This window comes from Falco punctatus (genome assembly GCF_963210335.1).
Source record: "Falco punctatus genome assembly, chromosome: Z".
Lineage (NCBI taxonomy): Eukaryota > Metazoa > Chordata > Aves > Falconiformes > Falconidae > Falco > Falco punctatus.
In genome coordinates this window covers 16,512,724-16,535,240 of record NC_137586.1, presented here as the reverse complement: position 1 = coordinate 16,535,240, position 22,517 = coordinate 16,512,724, and the positions used below count along the sequence as shown (strand labels likewise).

The 22,517-nt window shown below is 41.6% G+C and overlaps 2 protein-coding genes across 3 annotated transcripts in view; one reads left to right on the top strand and one right to left on the bottom strand.

Annotated features, from left to right (window-relative positions):
* HMGCS1 (3-hydroxy-3-methylglutaryl-CoA synthase 1) overlaps positions 1-21,085 on the top strand; it is a 94,911-nt gene extending 73,826 nt beyond the window's left edge. Inside the window, exons 8-12 of one of the 2 annotated variants that reach the window (XM_080372178.1) lie at positions 295-401; positions 715-840; positions 1,108-1,271; positions 1,666-1,772; positions 16,525-21,085. In XM_080372178.1, coding sequence (XP_080228304.1) covers positions 295-401; positions 715-840; positions 1,108-1,271; positions 1,666-1,758 — 490 coding nt within the window. In that variant the 3' untranslated portion in view covers positions 1,759-1,772; positions 16,525-21,085. Of the gene's footprint in view, positions 1-294; positions 402-714; positions 841-1,107; positions 1,272-1,665; positions 1,774-16,524 lie in introns of those variants that run through there. The other variant, XM_080372179.1, reaches the window with a different exon arrangement.
* NIM1K (NIM1 serine/threonine protein kinase) overlaps positions 3,456-22,517 on the bottom strand; it is a 33,985-nt gene continuing 14,923 nt past the window's right edge. The window contains exons 2-4 of the mRNA XM_080372201.1: positions 12,676-13,860; positions 7,869-8,137; positions 3,456-5,836 (exon numbers count right to left, since the gene is read on the bottom strand). Of these exons, the coding sequence (XP_080228327.1) occupies positions 5,087-5,836; positions 7,869-8,137; positions 12,676-12,967 (1,311 nt within the window). The 5' untranslated portion in view covers positions 12,968-13,860 and the 3' untranslated portion in view covers positions 3,456-5,086. The remainder of the gene's footprint in view (positions 5,837-7,868; positions 8,138-12,675; positions 13,861-22,517) is intronic.

Here is a 22,517-nt window from a genome sequence, read left to right as displayed (position 1 = left end):
CTTCCAAGATGTGGTCATTCATTTTAGGCTTTAGGTGACTCCAGAATGAAAAATGGCTGCCTTCTAGATAATCATATTCTGGGCATTTCTTTGCTCTGTTTTCCTTAGGCAGCTATAACAACAGTGTTAGAATCTGTGGTTTTAAAAGCCATAATTTATGCATTTAGCATCCTAAATGTGTATTGTCAATACAATTTGCTGGCTGCTCTTTTGAAGCTAGCTCCACTTTCTAGTTAATTAAAATTGGTGCCTTGGCTTCATTCTCAGTTTAAATAACTGTTGCTTGATTGGCAGGTACTCCCCAGAGCAGCTTGCAGGACAAAGAATTGGTGTGTTCTCATATGGCTCTGGTTTTGCTGCTACGCTGTATTCCATCAGAGTTTCACAGGATGCCACTCCCGGTGAGTGAAAGGAAGAGATGATAGTTAACTCCTTCGCACAGCTCACCAGCATAAGTAAACCTGCAGAGCAGTGCCTAATGACAGTAACGCTGAAGGGAAGATGTTCTGCTCCAGGAACATTTAAGTGTTTCCTTGGGCAAATAATACTCTTCAAACTCTGTTAATGTTTTGATTGGGTAGTAAGGAGTATTTTTAAATGACTAAAAGTTTAGCTTCTGTAAATGAAATTATTTTGAATGGGCTTGAAATGTGAATGTGCTAGTGTGCAGCTCTCTGCACTGGTGCTACCTTACATGGTGATTTTATATTGTAGGTTCTGCATTGGACAAAATAACTGCCAGCCTTTCTGATCTCAAGATAAGACTTGACTCAAGAAAATGTATTGCTCCTGATGTCTTTGCTGAAAACATGAAGATTAGACAGGAAACACATCATTTGGGTAAGAACTTCATTAATGTAAGTCATTCCTAGTCTTACAGCAAAATGCTTATCACTTAATTCACCTGACTTTAAATGACTAGGGTGTAGAATGAAGAAAATATCCAACCCTTTCTGCTTCTGAATAGTTTGTGTTCATTGGCCCAATGAATGTGGCTGAAATGAAAATGTTTTTTCTGTCTTACTACATCCAGACTGCAAAGGCCTGTGTTGTGTAAAACTCTTACCAGGAACCAACTAACTGTATCTGTTACTGGCTTTTTTACAGCCAACTATATCCCACAGTGTTCAGTAGAAGATCTGTTTGAGGGAACATGGTACCTTGTGCGTGTGGATGAAAAACACAGGAGAACTTACGCGCGGCGCCCACTCATGGGTGATGGACCATTGGAGGCAGGAGTTGAAGTTGTCCACCCAGGCATTGTTCATGAGGTGAACACTCATCACTCTTTTAAAGTTTGATATAGGTGGTGGAACGGTTATGTGTTTGTCTTAGCATGTGCATGTATGTTAAGAGGAAGCGGTTTAACAAGTTACATGAAATACTTTGTTAACATATGTAACATACAAGCCAGAAGTAAAAAACTGAACATGAGACTTTTAAAAGTACATTTCATCATAACAAGAAAGAAACTGCGCAAGACTGAAACAAGAACAAACTGGCTCTTTTCACATAATCAGTTGGCATGAAGCATGACCGATTTGATTGACTTAAGACCAAGCCGTCCAAGTGTAGCATGAATTGTTTTGAGAGTTGGACTAGCCTTGAAGTATGAATGTCTGATCTAGAAAATTTTATTTAATGATTTTTTTCCCTTCTTCTTAGCACATCCCAAGCCCTGCTAAGAAAGTGCCAAGAATCCCTGCAACAACAGAATCTGAAGGCGTTACTGTTACTGTTTCCAATGGGGAGCACTGAGATACCTCTGTGAGGTGGGGAATGAAACAAGGTGTGAGGGTAGGGTGAAAGAGAGAGGAAAAGGATTGCAGTAGCGCTGAAGTTTCAGTGTATGGTAGTGCTTCATTGGAGTATGGAAAAATTGTTTAAGCTCCTTGGAAAGATTTGTCACAATATGGTATGGTGATATTTATAGCATTTTCAGAACACTAAAATCATGAATATACTGGAGGTGGAGGGTCTTGCTGGGGTGGCGTAGATTCCTTAACATGTCTGAATTTTTTTCAATTGCTGAGTAGTACCTGTAGTCTATTACAAGGTCTTTGTACTTAGGGGGAATCTTCTGTTTGCTCTTTCCATGTAAAATGACTTGAAACTTACGCTGTTAACTTCTACTTCTGCCACACACACCATAGTCCAAGCTTTTAATGTTAGGGTTCTCAGTGCCTTGACAGTAAGCAATCTTCTCAATACTGCACTTCATTTTGTCCCCTTTATCACCTTCCCTTTCTCCTCCCAGTCTACCTCCCACCACCCTGTTTTGGGAAAGGTTTAGAACAAAGTAACATTCATTGGTGGAATAGAATCTCCCCTGTCAAAATGACGGGATTGAAAATGGCGAGACAGGCAGGTCGTTTTCTTGCAAGAAGCTCTGTGACCCACCGTGTTGGTTACTACATAATTGCTCCGAACATCCATATTACTGGTTTTATACCTGCATTATAAATCACAGCAGCCTGGGAGGAAAGAGGAAGAGGGGAGGTAGTAATTTTTCCTTTCAAAAGAAATGGGTTCATGGATTTGGCAACTTTTAGGATCATTTAGTAGAAGCATCCAAGGCAGCAGACTTTTCAAATAAAACTTCCGGGTATTATAGAGCTGGTTTAATTGGCAAACAGAGGAAGGGAGGAAGATCACTTTGGAGCTCTGGCCTCTTGCTATTATTTATATAATACATTTCTGAAAGACGATAATTTTGGGTTTGGCTTTGTACTTTTGAAGTCTTTCTCGCTATTGGTATTACTGTAGGAGTGGAGTCTTCTTTTTCTCTTACCCCCACACCCCAACATGCAAGCTAAAAGCTATACATTTTGCAAGTGGTAGAAACACAATGCTAATGGGGATTCCATTCTGGGAGTTTTTTTTTAAAGCCCAGAATGAATATTAACTATGACATGAGCCTTCTAAGCTTGTAATATATATTTAAATTGAGCTAATGTACAGAATGAAGTTTTGTTGAATTTATTTCTTTGCTAATTCTACAAAGCTACATTACCTAATATAAAGTAGCAAAAAAAAATTGTCTGTTAAATTACAATCTTTTTTGTGTGTAATGAAGTGTTTGTGTTATCTGTCACTAGGATTTGCTAACTTGCTGTATTTGTACAGTCAAGCCTTGGTAAAAATGGTTGTTTATTATAAACTGATGAGTACTAATCTGTTCTGCTGAAAATGATGGAGCAATGATGCATGATGATAGTGTTTGCAAGTATTTTGGTTTAGGTTGCCCTTGTGAAACTTACCTTGGCACCAGGAGACCAAAGTGCCATGGAACAAAGTCCATTGCTGGCAGTGGACAAGCCGGGAAGTGAGCTACTGGCACAAAGTTAACCACAGGGACCTCACAGGCTGTGAGGCTGATCCTTCGTTAAAATAAAGTTTGAGATATTTGAGACCCATTGGAGTAGTGCTAACTTCTTGGGTTTTCAGGATGCATTTTTAACAGGAAAGAAAAAGGAAACTGGCCCTGTGAAGACCTGAAGTTGTGGGTTCACAAACTGTATGGACCTTCTTTCTTTATATCATTCCATTGCAAAAATGGAAAGAAAGGGTTGCTTAGGCTGGTGCAAAACCATTGTTTCAGGGCAGTGTTTCAAAGTAACTTAAATGCTTTCACATGGAAACTGTTTAAAGAGGAGGAATTAATTACCAGCTTATGAATTTCAATTTATCTTCATTACTGTCTAATAAAAGCTGGTAATTTTTTATCCCCCTCAGAAAATCCATGAAGGGGGATTGGTTCTTGCTTTGTACTTGCCTGAGCCTCGATGAGTCCTGTTTCCCATGGCTGGCTTGTCATTCTGTTGCTCACTTACGTTATTTTCTCCCTTTAAATTCATCATGATCTCATTAGTCCCCACAACAGATAAGGCATCCTGCCCTTAAATTTGAAAGCACCAGCTGTACCTCTCAAACTTGTATTAGATTACTTGCCTTAACTAAGACTATGTGGGCTCCAGCTCTTAGCTTAGTCATGGTAGCTATGCCTGTTCGGAGGACAGCTACTGCACTTTTACACTGTTTGCATTGGTGCTGATGGTGTTGAAGATTAAAGTATAAAATAGTCAGTTAAAGCTGAAAATCAGAGTATCTACATCTTGTTGATGCTCAGAATAACTGGAGTTGTCAGGCTATCCAGCTTTCAATTTGTAGTGGTCAAGAGTGTCAAAATCTGCTTTGTGCCAGCCTTTGCCAAAGTAGTATGGCAGGAGTTAGTACAAGCCTGTAATGCGCAATGTATAAATGGATTTTGTTATAGGTTGTGTTCCACGTACTGATGCCTAGTGCTAAAGCAAGAATTTAAAACTACGTGAGTTTTGGAGTATGCTTAAATCTTTCCTTACAGGAGTGCAGCTGGAGTCCAAGCAGTTCTAGAGTGTCAGAATTGTGCAAGTAATGGAAAGTGTCAGAAGGTTAGTAGATGGTAGCCCAGCCAGCGATGCACTGGGAATTGCAACCACATGTGCAGGGTAAAAGCAGCATATCCTAACTTGCTTCTCTTGAATTGTGATGAATGGGGAACTGTGGTTAACAGCATTGTTGTTTCTTCAAATAAAACTAAAAAAAAAAAAAAAAAAGTTGTGATACACGCTTTATCATGTTTAGTTTGCTGAAGAAACTTTAAAGAAGAATTTGGCGTTTAGATTATGGTCTGGTTTCTGCTTAAATGTAGTTCTCTGCAAAAATGGTCCTGGTTTGCAGTGGTAAAATTGTGTCGAGCTGAGGTATGATTTGTTCAAGAAGTCAGCTGTCACATGCCTGTACTGAGAACCTTCTGTGTGTGAAATGCAGTATTACTTGATCGTTACTGAAAGGTCACCTCCAACTAATGATTCCTTACCTGTGTCGCTTACTGGGTTCTTGCACTGCTGTACTGTGCCTCTGGAGCAAGGGACAAACAAACGCATGAGGGCTCTGTATTTGAGTGCTTCAGTGTGACTTGAGACATACAAAGGAGATGAGGCATTTTTTGTTTATTCAAAAATTACAAAAAAAGTAACACCAGAACTTGCGAAAAGTGAATAAAACCCTTTGTTAAATGTGCAGAGTAGAAAGCCTGCAGCGCAATTTATAAAATACAGCACAGCTTGGATGTGTGCTTCACCCTGCTATAAGAATGGGTTCCTGTCCTCAAGTCTTGTTCTTCGGGGTCTGGATGGGACATGATAGGAACACATTCAAGTGCCCTTTTCTTCTGGACTTTGTGTAAAACAATCCTGTAGACCCCTGTTATTGAGCTGTGTGCATCTCTTCCCCGGTTATTTTGAATGTGTTCTTCTGTGATGCCCAGATCTTCCAGAATATTTTTTACTTCAATTTCTTCCTCTTTGAGTGTACTCCTGTCTGATAAATACTTTGGATCCAGTTTAAACGGCTGTAAAGGTTTGGGGTACTGTATTCCTTGCATCCATTCACTGTTCATAATAAGTTTGACAGAATATCTTTCGGTTGGTACTGGCTGAAGGACTCCTTTTATCAGATTCTGGCAATCTTCTGAGAGGCAGGGAGGCAAACTGTATGTCCCTTCAAGAATGCACTTTTTCAGTTTGGCCACTGTATCTGCCCGAAATGGCATGATACCTGTTGTCATAAAGTAAAGCAGGATCCCCAGTGCCCAGATGTCTACATAAATGCCAATATAGTTTTCATCTCGGAAGAGTTCAGGAGCAGCATAAGGAGGAGAGCCGCAGAAGGTATTTAAAGTTTCATCTCTTTTACTTACTGTGCTGAATCCAAAGTCTCCCACCTTAACACAGGTGTTACTGGTGTAGAAAATATTTTCTGCTTTTAAGTCCCGGTGAATGATATTATTCTCATGCTGTAGAACAAGAGGGAAATCTGGTATTAGCTTGTTTACAGGAAAGTTAAGTGACTAATTAATTACCATGCAGGAGAAAGGGAGTTACCTTGGACAAAGTCAGAAATAAGTATTGCAATGAAATTGGGAAGTTAGAAGTATTTAAACACATTTTATGTATATTTAAACAAATATTTATCTCAAATATATCTACTGATACAAAAACAACAGAGTAAGTGAAGACGGGAAGAAGGATGCTGGGTGTTTTAAGAATAGCAGTCTCAACCTGTTAACCAGTATCAGCTACTGTCATGAAGCAGATCTGTGATGGCATTGTAGTTAATCCTACGAAGTTGGATAACCATGCACAAAACCTTTTTTCAGGGTTCAGAACACTTGCTTTTGCAGTTACTGTAATTCTGTAACGATACAAGTAACTATTCCATTTTTGTATATATTGTAAGGTTGTGGACTTAAGAAGTGAAGGTGTTCAGTTCACCAAGTGAACTTAGATAAAGTAAGAAAGTTGCAATTCTGTTGTGTGGTCTGGTGTCCTATGAGGAGCTGGTGGTGGCAGGAGAAAAGGAGCACACACCTGTGCCTTGTGGTATTTCATGTTGCAGGGCACAGAGTTCAGTCGTGTCTTCTAGTTTTATAAACCTAAAATAAATACATGTATCTTGTACTTTTTTTTTCTCCCTTGGAAATGGTAGTGGTAGCTAAGGACTCAAACTGAATTTGCTTTGCTTAGTGGCAATATACCTGCCTTGACTAGGTAAGGGTTTAGCTTCATCTTTGAAATAACTGGGAGGAGTAGATGTGTTTGAGCACTCTGCCCAGGCTTTTAAAGTAACCAGGTACAGTATTTGGAGGTAATAAGGAAACCTTTCAGCATCCCAAGATTTTTAAACTCATCAATAACAGGCAGGGATCTTCTGGTTGTGTACTGGCGGCAGTGAGATGGGATTTCAGTAGCGTGGACCATATGGTATAGCAAAAGTAAAATGTTTTGCAGAGGTCTTTGTGTATGAGTAAAGATAGATGTGGGCTGGCTTGGTAATCTGGTTTTTAATGCTGAGAAACAGATGCAGTCTTGGAAGTGTAAAGTTCATTCCGGTAGCTGTAGAGTACCTGTCCTATGGAAAACATGTTGAAGTTAATCCATCACTTACAGGAAATATGGTGATTTTATTCAAAAGATGTAAAAAATGCAATGTTTATATATGCCATGAGCAGTCTATAATGCGGTTTCTAGATGTGTAACCTGGGAACACCCTGGCTTTTGACTTTGCCTGAGGCTATTACGTGGCAGGAAAACATGAGCCACTGGAGGGCACCCTGAGCCAACTGTAATGAATGCTGCTATTCTCAGATTTCCAGAACAGTCTTCCTGTGTTTTTATGCTGTTGTTTGAAGTAGCTGTAGTTAACTGTGCAAGGTTCAGAGGAGGTGGTACTGAAGTAGTGTAGTTAATTGCCCTTTTTCTGCCTTTACAAGATGCTTTGGGTTCTAGTAAAATAGCAGCAACCCAACACTGAAGACGAGGCAGGGAGAATGTGTTGCTGGGTATTAACTTCACAGATTTGTGCCAAAGCAAGGACCAGGAATTAACTGTCTTTAAGTGCCGGTCTCCCACATTCATTAATAAGCAAGCGGCTGCACGTTTGCAACATCTAACAAGCCTCTTCTCTGAAACACTTTCTTCAAGGAAAGGAGTGACTGATCCTGTTTTGAAATGGCTGGAGGGAAGAAATGAAGCCTTATTAATGGCTGCCTACAGCAGCTCAAAGCAGACAGGAGAACGTTAAAGGGTTCGTTCCACCCACGAGGTGTTCCCAGTCCAGTCTCCTCCAGAAAGCTGTCAACAGAGAGGCAGTAACTCCAGGTGGATGAGAAAGCTCTCTCAGATGCTTTTAAGACAGCTCTTGATCTGTTTTGCTCTTCAGAAATGTGAGCCTGAAATCTTGGTAACAGTAAACCTGCTAGGTAAAAACCAAAAGATACATTGATGAGTAGTGAGGGGCAACATGCCTGGGGAGGAAAAGGAACTTACCATGTGCTTCACAGCAGACACAATCTGGGAGAAGATTATTTTACACTCTGTTTCTAGCAGCTTCCCTTCAGTACTGATTTTAGTGAAGAGCTCCCCACCTCCTGCATACTCCATCACAAGATGCAGTTTTGAGAGTGTCTCCACCACTTCATACAGTCTGATGATATTTGGGTGGTGCAGTTTTTCCATGTTGGATATCTCACGAGATAGCAAACGTTGAGTCTTCCGGTCCAGCTTTGTCTTGTCCAAAATCTTAATTGCAACTTTCTCTGAAAAGAAAAAGACTTTTCCATGTTGTTAATGCAATAGGTACAAATGATGATAGTACTTACAACAATGCTTGGTTAGAGTAGTGCAATAAAATTTCACCTCTGATCAGTGCAAGCTAAGCTGCAGAGGCCTACTAAGCCCTGCAGTCTTTCGCACACACCTATGTCCCTTTCCATCTACAGCATAAAGGCTGCTCGAGTTATTGCAAGAGCTAATTGCCTGCTGTCTTAGTGTGCTCTGTTGCCACTAGGCTAATACCTGTCTGATGGCAACGGTTAAAACAGCTGCTTTTGGTGTGTAATGCTGGTAAAGTCTGCACTTTCCTTGCTAACTCAGTGCTCTTCAGGTGGGCTAGGTCTGAGCCTGGTGAGTCTGGTACTTGCAGACTGATGGAGGTGTTAAGATTAGGTGCTTTGTTTCAGAGCAGATAGACAAACTGGGGGTAACTTAGGGGCTCTGGCTGTAGTCCTGCAAGTAGAGTGAATAAATGCATCACAGTTGCTGTTACATTTCTGTATTAATTGGCAGGTTATGGCTTTTCTCTTCACTCTAAGCAATACAGCTGGTATTTGAAGGATTTGTCTGGTTAAAATAGGTTTATGGTGGCTTTGTATAACTAGTCAGGACGGTAAAACTGGATCATGGCAATAAAAACAACTGTTTATTCCTGGGAAGGTTTTTTCCGCCCCCCCCAAGAATATCTTAGTCAAACACCCCGAGTGTTTATCATTTTTATTGAATCTTTCAGAAAAAAACTTCACTTCGGTTTCTAGTACATGGGAGTAAATGGAAAAGTATTGTTTACTTGTTGCATAAGAGAAGAGTGAGAAGGCTATTATATTTGTACATGTGTTCCGGTATAAAAGGATTTAAAATGTTTTTACTTAATATTACAAAGGTATTTAACTTGAGTTTAGCATGTCAACATACCTAAAGGAAGTGTTAAGCATATGTGTGCATATATCTGTACAGACCAAGAAAACTCCATGTTTAGTATATTTACCTTAGTAACATACATAAGTTGATTTCCCTACTGAAATGCAGCAGATATTCCAAGCAAATGTGATTCTTGTGGAAGGTGCTGAATTATCCCTTGACGTGCCTATTTTCAGAAGGAGCCTGTGCTGAGTATAGGGCAGTCTTCCCCACACTGCTTCTCTCTGACCTGTTTTGTACTTCCTAGCAAGCCCCTTAGGAACGCGGGAACCCACTCCAGCGTGGTGTGGATGGTGGCATGGTGGATCTGGAGGAAATGTAGCTATTGCATGGTAACAGCATGTGACACTGATCATGGCAGAGCTCTGACTGCTGACCTGGGCATGAAAGACTAAAACCTTTGCCATGTCGGTAGCATATTGATCACCTAAACCAAGAGCAAAGAGCATCAGCTCGCAGTAGGTAACATTTGCACAACTAAATATTTAGATATTGCAGGGATAACAATTGTTACAACGTTAACTATGTAATTGCATCATTACATCTTGATTTATAGAAGTTGGGGGCATTTGGGCTTTAAAAAAAAAAAATCTAGGTTAAATTCCTTCCCTTTCCTTTTGCTGGACTTCAGTATTCCTCCTGGTTGGTTCTTCTGCAAAGTTTTAAAGGAAAGAGGGGAAAGTATTGCAAATGGTTTAGCACTGAACCATAAATCAGGACTGAGCTTTAAATCTACATCACTGCAGTTACATATGTGTGATATGCAAAGAAAACCAGCCCACCTGAAGTGTGATAAACCTGACACTCTCCTTTTCTGTTTTTTAAACTTGTTCCCTCTGCTTCCAAAAAATGCTTGGTTTATAAATCCTGTACTAAACTTGCATGGCAGCAGTGCTGAACAGGAGAGCATTGTAGCAGATAGCTCATTTACTAAAATATTTAAACTGAGTCGTGTGGGATTTTGATTGACTATATGCAGTGTATGCAGAGGTTTGGGAAAAACTAGCAGAAATCTTTATAAGAGAAGTCAGAAGGTTGAGAAGTCATTTCAGGAAGAAGTGGTGTATGCTATGATGGCAAAAGGAACAAAATGCAAATGGAACCAAGTTAAAAAGGCTTAAAAAAAAAAAGCAAACTAGGTGTCTGAACACTTCTGCCTTTGCCATTCATGTTTCGTGTTAGGCTGGCTTTTTACTAGCTGTAAATTTTGGATGCTCTTAATTGCATCTATTCAGCTCTGCTCTCACGCTACATTTGTCAGCTGGCAGGTATGTAAAATAAAGGTTACAAAGTGCTTAGGACCATAATAACCCTTAGCATGCAACTCTGCAGGTCTCTGGAGAAAATCTCTGCCAAAATTGAGGTTAATAAAGTGGGCAACACTCCTGAATAACCCAATACATATCACAGCACCAAAGATTTTCTTGTATTCTCTAAGCAACCGAGATGGCCTTATGAAAGAAACAAGGTCCCCTATCCAGTTTTTTCCTCTCTCCTTCTAGAAAACTTTGGTCCCTCTAGAAAACTTGTCCCGTGTTCTGCTGCAACAGATCACAAGGGCTACAGAACAGCACACATGTAATTGTTACAAAAACTCATCTTAGTAAACAACAAAATTGTTACCTTTTTTAATATAGTGACATTTAAGAAGAAAGACCATACTTAGAACTTAACACTATGACAATAACTGAAGAGCTGAACATCTACCAGACACATACACCTACCCCTACAACAGGGTACAACTCAAACAGCATTAGAAATACAAAGGCTTCATTAATATAAGCAGGAAAAAAAAAAAAAAAAGCTTGTACTCATTAGCACTGTGCAGGATCACCATTACCAACACAATGATGTGCATCTACTGGAAAAAAACAATCTTCTTGGTGGGGGGGGGGGTGGTGTGTGTATGTATGTATGCATGTATGTATGTGCACATGTGCATGTGCCTATTCTTCTGTCTACATACTGTATTTCATGAGGACAGATAAGCTCAGAGGCAGATAAAAGTCCAAACATGTTTATCCTTTATCCTTCCTTCCATGTGATGGTTGCAAACTTAGTATTGAGAAATTAACTCCTTGCCTGGTGAACATTTTAACCAAAAATCTACTAACAAAACAAAAATAATTTGAGAGATCTCTGGTGAAAAAGAACCTTTTCAAGAGAAAAAAAAAATCATAAATTTGCCCAAGCTTACTATATTCAGTGACACTCAAAATTTTTCAGTCAGCCCTATTCAAATGCTAAAGTAACCTGTCAGTTAAGTTCAAGAGGTCAAAGTTCATCCAGATCAAATCTGTAACTTCCTTTCACTAGCATTCCCCCTGTTCCCAGTACAGGAGCAGCATTTCCTCCAACAGTAAGCGCAAGACAGTTTTCTCTGGAAGAAAAAAAAAAAAATTGGGGAAAAAAAAAACACAGAAGAGGAAATAACTTGATATGGGCCAAGTAGAATAGACATGCTTTTCTGAGACAAGCAAAACCAAAAAATCCACACCCAGTTAAAGGAACCCTTAGGCATAGGCAGACTTAAATTTAGGAAAAATAAATACTGTCAGTTCCCTGCTTTTATTCCCAGTACAACAACTGCTGCACACAAAGGATAAATGTGAGTTTTCACAGCTTTGCAGTCTGGGCTGAAAGAGGTGGTTAGAGAAAATAACAGATGATACAACATGAAGGCTTTAGGGCATATCTCGTTCTCTCACCTGTAAGGTGATGGAAGAAAAGACAGTCAAAGACTATGAGAAAAAAATCAAGGCAGTAGTGTACAAAGATGCAGGGAATACTCACCCCGGGGGAAAACAAGAACAGTTTCTATTATTGTCAGACAGAGACAGAAAAAACAGGACAGATGAAGACCAGTTCTCAGTTATAACTTCTGTCTTCTCTTCATGCTACCTAGCCTTTCTAGTTCTTCCTAGAAGCGGATATAGGGTGCTTTTCTGTACTTAGGTAGTTGACAATTCAGCACAAACCCTGGTTTGGCTGTACCTGAGCTGCACTTGCTCAGCAGCTATGTCTCAGCTTTTTACAGTAATGAACCACCTGCAAATGGGTCAGTAAAGCAGGCATAAAATTTCTCACCAAAATGACTGTGATCAAATGAAAGCTTCATCCATACTAGTAAAATCTGTGATGAAACAAAGGAAGCTGTGCTAACTGTCTGCAGGCAGCAGCATGCCTAACCAGGCTGCCCTGGGGCTTTACAACCTCTACCCGTGCAGTCCATGAGCTGGGGCAGGGAAGAGGAAGAGACAGGGGGACAGGACGAGTTGAGGGAGGGGAGGCACAGCACCATGCTTGTAAGTGTGGAGTGTTTGAGCCATGGGATGAGATACATTAACTCCATGAAGTGCGGAGATTAACTTCTCTTGCAATAGGTGCCATCTAGAGAAAATGTTTCTGGTTTCTTTAAAGCCTAATCCAAACCTAAGCATTTATCTGTGACCATGCCTATAGATTTTGCTCAACAACAAAAGAAGGACACATACAAACTATATGAGTAATTAAAGTTCAGACTGCATCTCTCTTTCCAAACAGGGCCATATGTATACCTACAGGTGCTCAGCATGTAGGTGACCCACCCACCCTAACCTACCTTTGGTTAGGGAATGAATTCCAAGCTTCACTTGTGAGAAATTCCCACTTCCTATTTCTCCTCTGACTCGGTAGAAGCCAAGTCTCTTTCCCAGGGTTAATTCTTTCACAACTTTTTCATTCTGGGACATATCCTGCATTAGTTTCTCAAATGGGGTCAGCCTGTGCTGCCTGCCCTCTTCATCGCCTCCATAGCACTCTGGATGCCCATCGTCTTCTCCACTGTCCTCATGATGCCACTTGGCATAGCGATGTTTTCCAAGAATTCCTCCATTCACATATCCTGTTGTCATAGTCTGTACGGTAATCACTTATTTCCCCATTTAACAAGATGGCTGGATAAGGAGTTTAAATGAAATAATTCTGTATGAATATGCAATCCTGCGCATAATGGACACAGTGACAAACTTAGCAAAAAACCCAACCAGCTTACTGAAGGTCCATCTTTGCAAGTTATTTCAAAAACAAATCCAGCATATCTACATATTGCAGTTCTGTTCAAAGCCAGAGATAAAACTGGAAACTGTTTACATCCATCCCTGACTAACAGATTTAGTATGTCAGGATCTTAATCTACAAGGTAAAAAAGGCTTTGCAATTAAAACTGTAAACTTTGTGCAAGAAAGCACCGAGCTGCTTACTGTCTATGCAGTACATTTGACACATGCAAAACATTTGACATGAATTTTCAGCCTTTAGCTTGCTGCTTTGAAAACTAACCTGCTATATAAAGGTCAAACAAATAGCTGATTAACTATGCTGAATAAATCCAGATGCTTCCAGTTCATTTTGAATAGCTGACCTTAAAAGCGTAGTCCTTCTTGACTTTGGTACCAATCCAAGAGCCGAACGTAAGGTTTGCCTTTGATTCATTCTTCAGCCTGTGAGCTTGTCACTGTGCCTTGGAAATGTCACTGTGCCTTGAAGCCTTGCTGTAAAAGGTTTGTTGCTGCTCTGTTTCCTCCTCAGGGCATGTTTAACAAAGCAACTGATCCCAGAAGATGACAGGAAAAGCATACTCTGTGCAGCAGGCAAAAGAAATGCTGCGCCTCAGTATCCCTGCCAGTCACATGGCAGGACAATACAGGATTAAGTAACTGCAATGTCACATTAACCCTCCTTTATTTAGATGAGCTTTCTTTAACGCCTTGAGCCTTCTCAAAATTTTGCCAGACGCATGGTGTTCCTGAGCAGACAGATGAAGAAAGTCATTAAAACATTTACATAACAGCATGACAGCACACCACATACCACTCCACCAACTTAACTCTGGCAACACAGACGAAGAAGTCTTCATTCTAAATACACAAGCAATCACTTACATTTAAAGCAGTAGACTATTTTTTTCTTTACCTTCCTTCTTTAACCTTGAAAAATAGGAGTTGATCAGCAACTGCTAATCATGCAGCCACGTGCCTGAGGGTGGTGAGCTGGGCACGAAAGCCGAAGGTTGCAGTGCTCACCTCCCCTGCTCTCAGCACTGCCCAGCTGACAAACTGAAGGCACCTCACTGCCACCCTGCACAGATTCGCCAGACTGAGGGGAAGAGAATTAGACAAGTAACTCAATGCCTGGAGCTTAGGGAAGGTAGACAGTCACCTAAGGTGCCACACTAGAAGAGGGCATGTGACACTGACAGGTGGGGCTGCCCTCTAAACCCCAATATCCAGTGTAAGCAAGAGGATGAGAGGCCAAAGGCACTGCATACACAAAGAAAAGGCAGCCGGTGGTGATTTCATTAAATGGGAATTGCTGCTTCTCCAGAGGGGCCGAGGCAACAGACCCAGTCTCTGGGAAGCTCCTCCTTGTCCTGATGCATGTGAGTGATTCTGCAAGTCACTTCACCTCTCCATACTGCAGCCATGCTGCCAACAGCTCTGCCCAGGGCAGGCAGAGAACCTGGCTTCTCCTCATCCTCAGGGTACAGGAAGGTCTGTCACTTTTCCCTGTCACTTCTCTGAGCCAGGGATGCTCCCTACCGTGCATACTGCAGACTTAGAGCTGACACAGTTTATAAGTGGAATGGAAGGAGAATGTACTTGTTCCAGGATGCCTTTGAACTCTTAGTTACTCTTTTTGTTTTACTCTTCTTTGAAGAAAAACACAGTTTTCATGGTTGACAGAAGTATAAAACAATATTAAATATTCATACATTATTCTGTGGCTTTAAATAGAGTCAAACTCCTGACAAATACTGTATGTGTGCAACAACTGTTGGCCAAATCCTGGGGAGTGTGGCAACTGAACAAAGTCTTCATTATTCTGCCATCAAACCAGCCTCACTTAGCACCAAATATTCCCTCTAACTTTTCCATTTGATACCAGGGAAGAAACATCTATGTGGAAGGATACCCCCTCCCCAAACAAACCAAAACCCCACCTAAATCCAAATCTTACATTCTCTATTTGTTCTCCTCCATTTGGAGAAAGGACGATTTCTTGTAGGATTGTCTAAATTCTGGCCCATAGTTGTTTTCTGTTTTAACCAGTCTCACGTCAGAATTTTAAGGGTGTTTTAGGCAACAAAAAGCTTGTTATATGAAAATTAACTGTATTTCACAGTTTTAATGGAGGCCAGCATGCTGGCAGAGCAGGGCTTTTGGAAGCCACTTGTCTGCTGTACAGCACCACAGTGGTTCAGGTATTAGAGAGGCTGAGTTCTGTTCCCATTCTGCTGTTTGGTCTTCAGGAAAACTACAGAGCTCAGGTTGTCCCTATGAAAAATCTGGAAAACTCCATAAGCAATGTCAGATGTTACAGTTACAAACAGTTACAAACTGTTACTTAATTATCTTTGGATGGGCAGAGACATCCTCATCACCTTACTAAAGAAGAGGTGTAGCTTATGGCTATAGCCTGACACTCCAGAGTGCCAGGTATGGACAATTCTGCTCTTTGCAGAAGCAGAAGCAGAAACACAAAACTGCTACTAATGGTGGGGGGGAAAAGCCCCCAACAAACAAACCAGGATGCTCTGGATAGCTGTTTTACAAATGCCAGCCTATTCATCATTAGAAGTCACCCAGCTAAAGACCATCTTCTTCAAAAATCATCAGGGCCTTTGCGGTTAACTGGCTGTACAGAAAGGGCTGACTGTGTAAGAAGGATTTCCTTCAAACAGACCTATACAAGCCCCTCCTGAATACATTTGGCAAAGGCAGAGAAGGCAGCTAGCCCAGTCTATGTGAACATTTAGTATCACAGAGACAAACACACCACATGGGAATGCCAGGACCTTGTAGGGACAGAGGTGTCAAGAGAAAGGCAAAACTGCATTAAGACATCAGCACATGGTTCTTCCAGAATTTGTCCCTGCCAAATTTCTCCTGGGGCTCAACGTGCTCTTTTTTAGGGCACAGCCTACCACTAATCTCCCTTTCAGGCTTCCCACTAATCGTCAACCTTGCAATCTCCTGGCACTTGGCTAACTGGCTAGGTTTCCCCTGTCTTTTAAGACGAGCTATTTCAGTAATCTTGGTGTTAGCAGAATGTATACCATCTATTTATGGACTGCATTCCTTCCTGTAATCTAAACCAGTACAATCCACCCTGATATCACACAAAAGGGCACCGACTGCAAAGGAAAATAATTCTAAGACAGACAGGAGAAACAAGGAAATCAGAAGTCATCCAAATACAATGATTATATTTTTTTCTCCAGTCTGGCTGGCTGGTGACCTGAAAAACCTTAGGAGAATTTATCTGACCAAATTATTACTTTAAAAAAAGAAAAAAGCAAAAGAAAAAAACACTTAAACAAGCAACATAAGACAGAGTGAATAGATGTATCAGTCCTTAAGACCTCTGCCAGCCCTGCTCGTGTTTAACCTTGGTTTTCAAATATTTCCAGGTACTGACATTCTGGTCCTATTCTACAAAGTGCTAAATACCCTCAGGCTTCAGATGCAGGCTCAGTTTAAACCCTGGATCCTAGCTCTAAGGAAATTTAGAATGAAAGGAAAAAGGATCAAACCAAAAGAAGAGATCACTGGATATACAGAATTTGATTCCTAAAATCCCATCTTGGCAGGTATATAAAAGTGACCTGGTTTTAAGAAGCTTTGAATGGAGCACATGGAAACATAAAAACAGCAAGACCAGGGCTCCCTCCAAGCACTGCGCTTTGCAATTTGGTCTTTTTTATTAAGCCTGTCTATCGGAGAGGCAAAATAACATTCAGCTTTGTGTGCTTACACTTCTGCAGTTCCTTTTCCAGTGAAAATTAAGGAAGTCACACTGGATGGTCTCCTACTACTCAAATCCTGAGTAACTGGGGGGTTTATGAGGATGCCACTGGGTATTGCAACACATTCACTAGAGTTCCTTTTTCAGCCCCTCTGCTGTCTAGCCCAAGGACAGCAGGATTTTGGAGTTATTTCCCTAGGGTAGGGGATTAGCTTGATTTGTTTGACTCCCCTTGAAGAACAGCTTGTCTCCTGATTAGTGTATTATACACACCACGAGCCAACTGTGGAACTGAACAGAATTTGAAGCAGCAGGGATTTTTTTTAAGTCGTTCATAAGAAAAACATTGACCTTTTTTTTAACCATAGCTTTGAAAGTTCGGTTATTGCAAGGAAATAACAACAACATAGCATATTCCTATGTTTAGAAGATTGATCTTTTATAAAAGATGAGAGCCCAGCAGAACTCATGATGATGAGTCCACAAGACCTGTACCACAGACTGAATATGACACAAAAGATCTACTGTGCAGACACACACCCTGTTCATCAACACAGGGAAATTAATAGCTCCACTTCTGTACTTCTACTCAAGTAATACTGATTCAGAGCACAGCTGTGGTGGCCAAAGGAAAGCGATATTTGTTCAAGGTTTGCCCTGACCACATTTTTTGGATTTGAGTAAGAAGCACTCTCAGTGTTATTTCTGTGAATGCCAGAAAACGGAGTGACTATAAAATATGCACCCCTGAGCTTTGTATTGGTTGTTAAAAAAAAAAGAAAAGATTCAAAACACACAATATAGCACAGTTACAGGCTGAACGCAGACCTGTATGTTCCCAGCTCAGGTAGGAGAAAATATGAACAGTGGCTGTGGAGAGTTCCAGAAACAAGTTGCTCTCTCTGCCCAGGCCCGCATGCCACCCATTTCAGTACATCCCAGAATTACTACTGTTAGTTAGCATAGCATTCAGTTTGCCAATTATTGTTTGATGAAAACCAGATGTGATCAACATAATTCTTGACCTTATAAATATCCTTGCCTAAGACACATTGTTTTTCCACACATGGAATATTAACATATGCAGCAATCCTGGCCAAGGCAATATAAAAAAACACTGAACACACTTTTATAGCCATGCAAGTACAACCAGTGTTGTGCCAGATGGAAATAACTGTTGTTTAGGACAATGAAACGGGAGATAGGCCATGTACAACAGACTATGCATAAGCTCTATTTGCATTTTCAGTTAAATGAAAGCCTATCTGTTAAACACAAGATGATACGCCACAATACTGTAAGAAAATGACTGTAACAGGTGCTATAGTGAGTTAAGCACTCACTCCTTTTATCACCTCATTTATCACATTGTACATGGTGACAAGGCACAATGGTACCAACATGTAAGTGACTACATATGGGCCACACTGTAATAGCAGATCTTCCGAGGGTCTGACACAGCACTTGGAGGGCATGTCACCTTCACCTCTTCCACAAACCTCCCAGTGCTGCCACACAACAATGTGCAGGCACTGGGATAATCCAGTCACTTCGGGCAAGCTGTGCCAGCACACTAACTAGAGTCAAGTCAAAGCACTCTGCTGTCCTCTGTGCACATCTTAGACCACAGATGCAAGACTACCTTCAAGATGACAAAGTGAAAGAGAAGGCTAACAAAAAAGAATATGAAAGATCATGTACTCTCTCACTGCTTTCCTGCTGCCCATTGCTTGGTGAAACAGAACACAAACACCTTCAATGGCTTCCATGCAAAACCTCACTGATCACCACAGAACCAAGAGGGGAAGCAGGAGGAGGTAAAAAATGGTTGTATTGTACTGACTCCTTCGCAACAAAAGGCCTATTCTACATGCTGATGCCAGCCCAAGAAAATAAGAAATCCTGATGTAAAAAGGGGAAAAAAAAGCCAACCAAAAATCTCCACCATGGAACACACTAGCTCTAGCCCACAACTTATAACACAATTGTAACTAAGAGGAGATGACAGTGAATGTTGTAACCTAAATTCAGAAATTTAATAAGCCTGAGCCCTGCATACTGAGGCAGAATACAGGTGGATGCTTGATCAAGTGTCCTCCCCCAACCTCACCAGGCAGTCTGAAATCCTCATCTTTTGGGTTGATCCCCCACTCATTCTGGGATAGACTCCTAAAGACAAACACAGATGTTTCCCTGATGAAACCTGAGCTCTGACTAGCCAGCTCCCAGAGCTTCTGACTAGAGACAGGCAGAAGCACGGAGAGCACCACTCCACACAGGTCACCATGGTGGAAGATTATATATCCAAGCAAGCTCCCATGTTCATTTAGCCCAGCTTCCGTCTCACCAAGAGCAGAGAGAAGAAATAGAGGGGTTTTCCTAGGTGTACCCTAATCAGTGACCCACACCTAAAAGCTCTCACCATGATCTCTAATAGGCATCACTGGCTGTGTCCAGGGAGTGCTACAACCTGGCCCACAGAAAATCACCTAACAGGTGGACCATCAGGCTCAGCCAGCATAAGCACAGCAGCAGCTCAGAGAAGTCCTGCAGGGCTACTGACAGGCAGTCCATGCGGTACTGGTGTTGGGGCACAGCACAGACTCACCTTTCCACCTCCCCAAGTGTTACCTGCTGACAGGCTGGAATAAGCTCTTGGACAAGAGCATCAAGGAAGACAGGCTGCACAGACCTGTCAGTGTTGAGATGTAACCCCCAGTCCCAGCTGAGCTGATGCCAAGTTGGGTACTGCCCAGCTGGTGGAGTCTAACATCAAATCCACAGTCTGCAGACGCATGGGGTATATTGAAAAAAAAAAAAAATGCACAACAATCAAGGTAACACAAACTACACTAAGTTAATACATTAGACCTGTGAAGTAGAAACTAAAATATGGGGGGGGGGGGGGGGGGGGGGGGGGGAACCTTTTCATCCTTTTGCAGATCTGCATGATAAAAACAGCTAGAAAGAGAATTAATTAGTCTTTGAATTACACAGAAATTTACATTAAAAGCAAAGACAAAAGAAGAATTTATTAGTAGAACTCATTGATTTTCCAGGTCTTTGAAATACATGGGAGGGATTAATTTGAAGTCTGACTGTATTTTGAAATAAAATTCACCCTCTCAAAATTTTAACCTGGCCAATCTCTTTTATTTCCTTAATGAGGTGTAATAAATATTGGTCAATTTGCCACAGAATTGTTCTTCCAAGGTAAAACTAGCTTCCATTAAACATGTACTCTGAGGCAACAGAGATGCAACAGTCTTTATTAGCCTTTTAAATAACAGGACAAAATTTATATCTAATTCAATTACTTCACTAAAAATGAATTTGATTCATAGGCTTTCAGCAAAAATAAAATAAATTCTCTGGAAAAATCAAGCTATAGTACAAGAATTAAGAAGTAGGCAGTACTTTGAGTCCCACTGAAATCACTGAGGAAATCAGTCTTTACTTATTTCAAGGAAGTGACTGTATATTTAGAAATCACCCTGCTGTTATTTGCAGGAAAGAGAAACCTAACGTGTTTCCATACAAAGGAAAAAGGAAAAAGAAAATGTTCTGGTTTATAATGTCCATCACAGTTTTCTTTCACTCTTCCCCACTTACTAGATGGGCTGTAGCAAATAGAAATAACTCTGGTTACCTTTTACAAGGTAATCAAATTTAGTTGCATCAATATTATATGCACTCCTCAAAAGAACTATGTAGTAAAAGCTTAACTATTCATAAGGCAAATTTTAAATGGAACTGGGCAGAAGATAAGCAGTTGCTATTATTTTCCAGGGAGGTATTTGGAAAGATACAAATCCTGCATTGCACTTTGAAATGTACTTTATACTGCCTGGCATTTCCAGTTTTTCAGAGTGATGTCTAAGACACTTGAGATTTATCCTGAATCAACATTAATAAAACACTGGATTACAGTAATTGTATTACTAAGCCTGACTAAAAGAAGGTGTAGATGTAGACATACAATACCCACATAAAAGTGGTAGGAGCCACAGAGAAACAGAGCAACACCATAAAGACTGTCTGCTTGGTTTTACAAATGCTGAAAAAAATACCCTGAAAGCGTCGTTGCAACAGTCCTTGCCAATTTTAAATGGCTCAAAGTGACTGCAGTACTGAGAACTTTTAGAACATTTAAAGAAAAAAAACCCAACAAACCAACTAGAAAGCAAGGCACATATTTGTGCTTTTTATCTAATTGACAATTAGACTGGAAATCTCTAGAACCTATCAGAAAATAACACTGAAATGGGAACCAGTCCCAGCTACATTTCTGCAGCAATATATGAGCATGCCACCTTCTCAGACCAGTGTGGTCCTCTCACCATGACGACCACTCACTCCTCACACCAGCTCCTGCCTCTGAAACTGTATTTGGACACCATGTACTGACAAACCTCTGCACCACGTCTGCCATCCTTAAGCCCTCCCCAACCTTTGCAGGCACAGAGCCATGCAGGAGAATATGCAGAAGCTCACCAGAATCACTGAAGCGTCAACTAACCTCTGGAAACTGCTTAATGCACAGTAAGTCTTCAAGACTCGGCAAGAAGCTTAGCAGGAAGTGGTCTGATCTTATTTGGCATCCTGCAGGCTATAAGTTACTAATCACAGAATCACCAAATGGCCAGCATTGGAAGGGACCTTGGGAGATCATCTAGTCCAAGCCCCTGCTAAAGCAGGTTCACCTACAGCACACTGCACAGGATGCATCCAGGCGGGTTTTGAGTATCTCCAGAGACAGAGACTCCACAGCCTCTCTCTGGGCAGCCTGTTCCAGTGCTCTGCCACCCCCAAAGTAAAGTTCCTCCTCAGATTCAGGTGGAACTTCCTGGGTTGCAGTTTGTGCCCATTGCCCCTTGTCCTGTCACTGGGCTCTACTGAAAGGGGCCTGGCCCCATTCTCCTGACACTCGCCCTTAAGATACCTGTATGCATTGATCAGATCCCCTCCCATTCCTTCTGCAGGCTAAACAGGCCCAGCTCTCTCAGCCTTTCCTCAGAAGGGACATGCTTCTGTCCCCTCATCATCTTCACAGCCCTTTGCTGGACCCTCTCCAGTAGTTCCCTGCCTCTCTTGAACTGGGGAGCCCAGAACTGGACACAGCACTCCAAATCAGCCTCATCAGGGCTGAGTAGAGGGGAGGCTCACCTTGCCTGACCTGCTGACCATGTTCCTCCTAATGCCCCCCAGGATCCCACTGGCTCCCTTGGCCACCAGGGCACACTGCTGGCTCATGGGCAACTTGTTGCCCACCAGGACTCCCTGCAGAGCTGCCCCCCAGCAGGTCAGCCCCAGCCTGTGCTGGTGTGTGGGGTTGTTCCTCCCCAGGGGCAGGACCTCACACCTGCCTTTACTGAACTCCATCGGGTTCCTCTCTGCCCAACTCTCCAGCCTGTCCAGGTCTCACTGAATGGCAGCGCAGCCTTTGCCGCTGATCACGATCCTCTGAGCTCTGCCATTCAGCCAGTTCTCACGCCCTGTCACCGTCCACTCATCCAACCCACACTGCCTGAGCTTACCTATGAGGATGTTGTGGGAGACAGTGTCAAAAGCCTTGCTGAGGTCAAGGTAGACAACATCCACCGCTCTCCCCTTGTCTACCCAGCTGGTCATTCCATCACAGAAGGCTATCAGGTTGGT